The following is an 8,475-nucleotide window of genomic DNA, read 5'->3' as shown; positions in this document are numbered from 1 at the left end:
TTTGGGTGAAGAAGTTCCTCCTAAACTCAGTCCTAAATCTACTTCCTCTTATTTTGAGGCTATGCCCCCTAGTTCTGCTTTCACCCGCCAGTGGAAACAACCTGCCCACATCTATCCTATCTATTCCCTTCATAATTTTGTATGTTTCTATAAGATCCCCCCTCATCCTTCTAATTTCCAACGAATACAGTCCCAGTCCACTCAACCTCTCCTCGTAATATGGGATTAACCTAGTGAATCTCCTCTGCACACCCTCCAGCGCCAGTACGTCCTTTCCCAGGTAAGGAGACCAAAACTGAACACAATACTCCAGGTGCGGCCTCACTAACACCTTATACAATTGCAGCATAACCTTAGTCTTAAACTCCATCCCTCTAGCAATGAAGGACAAAATTTAATTTGCCTTCTTTAATCACCTGTAAACCAATGTTTTGCGACTCATGCACTACCACACTCAGGTCTCTCTGCACAGGAGCATGTTTTAATATTTTATCATTTAAATAATAATCCCTTTTGCCGTTATTCCGACCAAAATGGATAACCTCACATTTGTCAACATTCTATTCCATCTGCTAGACCCCAGCCCATTCACTTAACCTATCCAAATCCCTCTGCACACCGGTATCCTCTGCACATTTTGCTTCACCACTCATCTTAGTGTCTTCCGCAAACTTGGACACATTACACTTGGTCCCCAACTCCAAATCATTTATAAATTGTGAACAATTATGGGCCGAACACTATCCCTGAGGGACACCACTTGCCAACCAGAAAAACACCCATTAATCCCCACTCCTAATCTATTCAATCTCTCCTCATACGCCATCCCTGGAATCAGTCTGCACTCCCCCGAGAGCAAGAACATCATTCCTCAGAAAAGGAGATCATAACTGGACACAATATTCAAGGTGTGGCCTCACCTGTACAATTGCAACAACTCATGTACTCAAAACCTCTCACAATGAAGGACAACATACCATTAGCCTTCTTTACCACCTGCTGCAACTGCATGCATTACCTGCACTGCACACTCCGCTCTCACAATTTACAACCGTTCCTGTTTTTGCTTCCAAAGTGAATAACCTTACACTTATCCAAATTATATTGCATTTGCCATTGATTTGCACACTCGCCCAACCTGTCCAGATCATGCTGTAAGATCTCTGCATCCTCATCAATTTTCCCTCCCATCCAACTTGGTATTGGGATGTTACATTTTGTTCCATCATCCAAATCATTAATAATGATTATGAATAATTTGGGACCCAGCACCCCACTAATTACTGCCTGCCAATTTGAAAATTACCCATTGTTCCTACTCCTTGTTTCCTCTCTGCCAATCAGTTTTCTATCCACCTCCCCAATCCTTTAATCTTATGCGGGACTTTGTCAAACGCCTTCGGAAAGTCCAAATATACCACATCGACTGGCTCCCTGTCACTGTACTAGTTACATCTTCAAAGAATTTATGTCATAGAATCAAAAAATTTACAGTGCAGGCCATTCGGCCCATCGAGTCTGCACCAGCCCTTGGAAAGAACACCCTGTCCAAGCGCACATCTCCACCCTATCCAACCTTTTTGGACATTTAAGTGCAACTTAGGGCAGCAGGGTAGCATGGTGGTTAGCATAAATGCTTCACAGCTCCAGGGTCCCAGGTTCGATTCCCGGCTGGGTCACTGTCTGTGTGGAGTCTGCACGTCCTCCCCCTGTGTGCGTGGGTTTCCTCCGGGTGCTCCGGTTTCCTCCCACAGTCCAAAGGTGTGCGGGTTAGGTGGATTGGCCATGCTAAATTGCCCGTAGTGTCCTAATAAAAGTAAGGTTAAGGGGGGGTTGTTGGGTTACGGGTATAGGGTGGATACGTGGGTTTGAGTAGGGTGATCATGGCTCGGCACAACATTGAGGGCCGAAGGGCCTGTTCTGTGCTGTACTGTTCTATGTTCTATTATCATAGCCAATCCACCTAACCTGCACATCTTTGGACTGTGGGAGGAAACCAGAGCACCCGGAGGAAACCCAGACATGGGGAGTACGTGCAGACTCCGCAGTGACCCAAGCCAGGAATCAAACCTGAAGCCGTGAAGCAACTGTGCTAACCAAGGTGTATGCCAAAGATTTCAATTGTTGGGTATGTATTGTTACTCCCACCCACTCAGGGGAGGGTATTCCCTTTTTTGTCAATCCCATTTAGAATTTCTGAAACAGCACAATGGTACATCTTCAAAGCACCCCCTCCCCCATTCTTCCCAAGCTCATGAGGGAGCCGCCACATGGAGGGGAACCAAATCCTGGACTTTCTGAGAAAGAGGGATCACTTGTGAAGGTCTGTGGCTTGCCCCTTCAGGGTGGTACCAACTAAATGACAGGGACCAGAATCCTCCCTATATAAACCTCCCAACCACCTTCATTCATAAAGAGTCCGTATGTTTGTCGTCATCACCCTAAGAGACTGGAAATGGGATATAGTAATTTCACCCACTATTGTAGGGCTTACGAATGTATTTCAATGTTAATAGAGGCCTCTCTGAGTTCTTCCCCACTGACAGGCCTATGATTCTACCGGTGGTGCACCCAGATGTTGCTCACTTTACTTCCTATAATGGTACTGATTTGTGACCAGAGCCCATCCTCAGCTCCCACGTTTTTGGTCAGGATTATGTTATCTGGGGTATGTGATACCTGCTATTCGCAATTTCCTATCTCTATTAGAGGTAGCAGAGGGAAGAAGTAAACGTGCCATCACTGCACGTGACTGGTTGATCGCTATTTGTTCCTTTTAATGGTGAAGCCAAGAATTTAATAAGATGGCAGTCATCGTAGAAAAGGTAGCGAATGATACCTCCGCAGCCCTGTTCAAGATTTCCGCCAAAATGCTAGCTATCCATACCGTGGCCTTGCAAACTTGAATGGCTCGATTACATTCTTCCCAAGAAAAGTGGGACATATGCCCCGATTGGGTCAGAATGTTGTACCATCCAGACAGCTCTGAAGAGATCACAGATTTGACAAAACACATTCAGAAGGTTGAAAAACTCAAGCAACCCGAGTCCAGCACCCTTTGGGGGTGGGTCACTGGGGTTTTCAGTGGTGCAAGGCTTGGTCATCGTTTGCAGTTGTTTCTGTTATGTATGTTTTGTTTCCGATGATCAAATTTCCTGCATTGTGTCATCTTTTCTTTGTGGAGACTGATAACTGTCAACATCCCTCTCTTATGCTGAACAAGAGGTTGTTAATTGGGCATACCAGTACTTTGGGGCATCCAAGATGAAGAAAATCCACCTTTTCTCAGGTGTACCCACATGACAGATCCAATCTGACCAGAGCAATGCAAATTCATAGGCTGCTACTCTAATTTGGTAACAGTTCACACAAAAATAATAAGCAGAGGCCGTTTGTTAAGACAAAATACGGAATTAATCCTCTGCATTGCAGTAGTTCTAGGTGCCCGAGAATGTTGCCAAAATTTTAACCCTTGATTGTGAAATCAGAAAGACACAACCAGGGCAAGCTTCAGCAATGGTCCTGGAAATCAGCTGAGCATACCACTAAAGATCAGCCCCCCCCCCCATGCTGTCAGCTGTGCCTGATTTCCTGCAGGCAGCTCAACCTCAGTAAATAGATTTACTGTCTGAATATCCACAGTATGCAAGTAACTATACACCCCGATACTGAATGTTAGGAGCACTGAATATCCACCAAGTTGTGCCTTATAGGTAGCATTCATTTATAGCGGATAGCTCATTTATCACATAAAAACATTTTGTAATAATCACAGTACAGCAAGTCAACTGGTTGTGGTTTTCATGTACTTTAATGTAATTTTTTTTTACAATTTTACACCAGATCCTGAAATGAGCGTAGAACAGTATGTAATCATTTCACCAGTGTGCCCCTTCCTGACTTTCCAATGTCATTTACAAGACACCATCAAAAAACAATGGTTCCCAGTTCCCCATTCTGAGGGCCATCACAAATGCTGCAACAAAATGAAGTTAGATTCCTATCAAGCAACTGTGTCCCCCAATGAAAGTAGCTGGAATATTCTTTTCTTTGTGGAGACTGATAACTGCATCAACATCCCTCTTTTATGCTGAACAAGAGGCTAAGAGCAGTGAATGCATGGCAGTCAACATCCATTTGTTCAGGCCAGGGCAATACATGAAGCAGACTACAAATATTCTCCAGGCCACGTTTGAGGACAAGGTTACTTTAGATGGCAAAGTGGTCCCAAGTAATGGTTCAGCAGGAATTAATGTAGCACCTTTACCCTTCCTTGGATGAGACCATTCTGGGGGGGGGGGGGGGGGGGGGGGGGGGGGGGATCATGTGACATCGTTGTCACTCCCCAGCAAATTGCCTTTCTCCTGATGGTTCTCAGAGATCTACACTGGGGCCCAATCTTCAACCATCAATCAAGTGAAAACCCCAATACTAGCTACACAAACTCCTTGACACCACCAAGGTGAAAAAGCCCCCTTATAAACAGCATCACTACTGCAGTGTCAGAAGGGCTGAACATGAACCTTGCAATGCTTAATCCTTTGGAAGTATTCTGGGAAAAACTTCAAATCTCTTGGCAAAATGCCAAGATCCCTCCCGTCAAACAGTATTGTCAGCAACACCAAGGACAGTTAAATATACCTTTGTACACCAAAACAATACTACCACAATCTACCTGTACGTTATTGTGGCAGGATAACAGACAGGCAACTGCACTGTTGCAATCACATCCCATGGGATATCACCAAAAACTAATGCAATATAATTCCCAGATGTACCATCAGCCCCCAGTGTAAGCAGGAACACATCACAAGGGAGCAGCATTTTACCATCTCCAACGACGAATGCCATTCAGCAAACTAACAGCTAAACATTCAGTTATGAGAACTGCACAGACTACCTATTCAATCCAAAATTCAAACTAGCCCCTATCTGCATTATCCCAATGTAAAACCACTTGTTTGCATGAGAACAAAAAGCAACGAGTCCATAAACAAGTTAATAAGACGAATTAACAACTTCCCCCAAAAAAAAACAAACAGATTCATAACGTGAAAAACAATGCATAAATAGGTAGTAGCTGCCAAGCTGTACACTCCAGCTTGATGTACAAAAGATCAATGCAATTTACTTGGTGTAAGACTGCATCAATTCCTCCTGAGTTACCAACGGAATGACACAATATTTAGGAAGCATTTTTCCCAGTACATTCCTTTCAGTTGACTAGTACAAAATGCTCTAGGAAATAGTCTGATAGAAAACCCAAGCATAATACAAAACAAAAAACATAACTCAAGTGCTTGAGGAGCAATGGGGATTTTCCACTGGCACCTCATGCGAATGACAAGTGGAAACAGATCTGTTCCAATTTAGCCACGGTTTAATTTATTTTGAAGATTACAGTAAGGGCTCCCCTCCCAGTTTAACCACCCACCCTATTAAACTTTAGAAAATTTAATAAAAACAGTGAATACCACATATTCCATTTGCACATTTTCACTCCTTAAAAGTCCATACCCTGACAATATCTGTAAAATCTGTTATATTAAAAAAGGTCCCGCTGTCCATTGCTGATGGAACGAGCATTCTCCAATTAGGCTCTTTCGCCACGTATCCTGCGAGCTAGCTGAATATCCTTTGGCATGATGGTTACTCGCTTGGCATGGATGGCGCACAGGTTTGTATCTTCAAAGAGACCGACCAGGTACGCCTCACTTGCTTCCTGTTAAACACAACGTTGTACATTTCATATGGGGAAAAAGCGTCAACTGTAACATGTAAAATTAAAACACTCAGTTTTGATTAAGCTGCCCCACCATGTTGCTCTAGTGTTGGATTGAGAATACACACAAAGCACCACAACCTTTCAACTTAAGTCAAACTTCACTGTCAACCAGACATCCCCCCACTCCCCCAATGTCGGTTTTCTCATACAACTCTGCAATTGGGACAAACAGGTTATTGGTGTGCTGCAAATTAAGTAATTTTTCTGAGTAAAAAAAGTATATTAAGAGCATTTCTCTGGATCACTGTCACACTGGATATGTCCAGGAGCTGATAAGAGCTGCACTGTCCATGCAGTGCATTTGATTCAATCTTGATATGGAGGATGTGGAGTACACCTGCAACCCCACAGTACATAGCCACCCCTGCATACGTAATTTCAGACCTACCTGTAGTGCACCAATCGCAGCACTCTGGAATCTTAGATCAGTCTTGAAATCCTGTGCAATCTCACGCACCAGACGCTGGAAGGGCAGTTTGCGAATCAGCAACTCTGTGGATTTCTGATATCGTCTAATTTCTCTCAGAGCAACAGTGCCAGGCCTGAGCAAAGCAAAAACAGATGACAGAATAAAATTTCCAAATTCTATGTTAGAACACGGTTGATAATGGGAACAGTTGTGATAGGCTGTATTACAGTCTGTTATTCTCAATGAATAGTCTTGAGATTGTCAAGACTATTCATTGAGAATAACAGGCTCAAACATGGCACTAACTGCTGCTCTCTTCACAGATGCTGCTCAACTGTTGAGTGCTTCCTGCATTTTTAGATTACAAACTTCAATTATGACATCTCAAAACTTTTGATCCATAAGATCAGCCCCATTGAGCTTGTCCTAACAGAAACCATCTTTGTGGATAGGCACAACAAAATAGGGCCAGGTATAAAAGCAAATTCTCACAAGATAGTGAAGCATTCACTCAACAAGGCAGGACATGAACACTGTCACCATCAATGGTCATTGCCCAAAAACAAGATTCGAAAAAAACGAGAAACAGACTAGCAGCATTCCAGCAAGGAAAAACTTAATAAATCTCAAAAATTCCACCAAATTGCACTTTAACAAATTCTAACCAGCGAATTGACTATAGATTTGCATTGTACCCATTTTAGTACCTGTAACGATGAGGCTTCTTCACTCCACCAGTAGATGGTGCACTCTTTCGTGCCGCTTTGGTTGCCAGCTGTTTCCTGGGTGCTTTACCTCCTGTAGACTTACGGGCTGTCTGTTTTGTTCGAGCCATGTTGCTTTAAGCTGTGACAGAGATAACGAGTACCACACAAGAACATAGTATTTTTCTCAACCACCTTCAACCAAATGTCAGAAATGATGGAATATTGCTGGGCAGCATTAGTGGCAGTTTTTGTGGAAAAAAGGTGGGAAGGCAAGGGGAACGGGGTAAGGGGGGGGGGGCGAGGGGAAAGGGGGCGCGAGGGGAAAGGGGGGGCGAGGGGAAAGGGGGGGCGAGGGGAAAGGGGGGGCGAGGGGAAAGGGAGGGGCGAGGGGAAAGGGAGGGGCGAGGGGAAAGGAGGGGCGAGGGGAAAGGAGGGGGGCGAGGGGAAAGGGGGGGGCGAGGGGAAAGGGGGGGCGAGGGGAAAGGGGGGGCGAGGGGAAAGGGGGGGGGGGAGAAACGAACGCGGATTATGGGAAAATACAATCCATAGTTGGGAAGCAGAAACTTTCACTACTCTCCCAGTCCCCTACCTGCTGCCGTTACCTTTGTCCCGAGCGCTGTGGGACAAAGAGTGTTATTCTCCATTCCCCCGCCATTTTGTCTCAGTGACACTGCAGCTGATCCCGGCCTAATTTCTCCTTCCCGCCAATTAAACCAGCAGCAAAAACTGCCCCGGGGGCATCAACACGCACGGAATATAAATCACCCCCCCAACCCGGTCTATTTGGCGAACTGCAGAGACCATCCTCCCGCCAGCAGCACTTACCTCCTCCTACCAACCCACTCGCCGCTCGAACTCGCTATAGTGCGCGAGCCGAGGCCGATCTCGCTATTTATACCCGGACGTGCCGACGCGGTGACGTACACGTCGCCCCCGCCTCCACCCAAGGGGATGAACTCTGCTCCGATTGGTCGTAAAACATACCTCTGATTGGTCTTTAAACTCGCATCGCGATAGGCCCATTCTCTCGAAATGAACCAATCAATTGTAGGGGAAACGGTGTATTCCGATTGGCTCATTTCAATGTGAATTTCGATCCGCTGTCTGGCACCAAGGTCGGGCAGTCAGAGAGAGGAGCGGAGCGGAGGGTCAACACAACTGCCTCAAAACTGAGCCATTCCGTGCGAGAACTAATTGCCTAGAATTAGAAACATTGCGTAGGATTTGTGTTTCGTAAACATTTCACAATATGCTCCAAAACCTTCAACAAAAGCTTCTTTTCACTCCCGCACCCCAACACCAACCCAGTATAACCCCAGTTCACACTCCATAAAGCAATATAATCTCAGTACTCTCCATAACCCAATATAATCCCTGCACACTCTCCATTATCCAGTAAAATGCCATTACCCTCCCCATAATTGTAGAATCCCATTACCCTCCTCATTTGGGCAGCACGGTAGCACAGTGGTTAGCACAATTGCTCCAGGGTCCCAGGTTCAATTCCCGGCTTGGGTCATTGTCTTTGCAGAGTCTGCACGTTCTCCCCATGTTTGTGTGGGTTTTCTCCGGGT

The 8,475-nt window shown here is 45.2% G+C and overlaps 1 protein-coding gene across 1 annotated transcript; it reads right to left on the bottom strand.

The window, feature by feature from the left end:
* Nucleotides 1-3,792: 3,792 nt before the first annotated feature.
* LOC119953112 (histone H3.3A) lies at nt 3,793-7,809 on the bottom strand. Its single transcript, XM_038776964.1, has 4 exons — nt 7,727-7,809; nt 6,902-7,040; nt 6,174-6,327; nt 3,793-5,722 (listed from the first exon to the last, which is right to left on the bottom strand). The coding sequence occupies exons 2-4, from the start codon at nt 7,027-7,029 to the stop codon at nt 5,594-5,596; spliced, it is 411 nt and encodes a 136-aa protein (XP_038632892.1). The 5' UTR covers nt 7,030-7,040; nt 7,727-7,809; the 3' UTR covers nt 3,793-5,593.
* Between the last annotated feature and the right edge of the window lie 666 nt (nt 7,810-8,475).

The sequence above is a fragment of the Scyliorhinus canicula genome, chromosome 18 (genome assembly GCF_902713615.1).
Source record: "Scyliorhinus canicula chromosome 18, sScyCan1.1, whole genome shotgun sequence".
Taxonomy (NCBI): domain Eukaryota; kingdom Metazoa; phylum Chordata; class Chondrichthyes; order Carcharhiniformes; family Scyliorhinidae; genus Scyliorhinus; species Scyliorhinus canicula.
Note: the sequence above shows the minus strand (reverse complement) of the source record. Positions and strands in the feature narration are given on the sequence as shown.

Bases quoted from the DNA above. Each gene is read 5' to 3' on its own strand.
- LOC119953112 (XM_038776964.1), bottom strand. From the start codon at position 7,029: ATGGCTCGAACAAAACAGACAGCCCGTAAGTCTACAGGAGGTAAAGCA. The intron at 6,328-6,901 runs GTACTAAAATGG...TGCTTTGCTCAG, and splicing joins AAGAAGCCTCATCGTTACAG to GCCTGGCACTGTTGCTCTGA. The intron at 5,723-6,173 runs GTAGGTCTGAAA...TGTGTTTAACAG, and splicing joins CTGCGATTGGTGCACTACAG to GAAGCAAGTGAGGCGTACCT.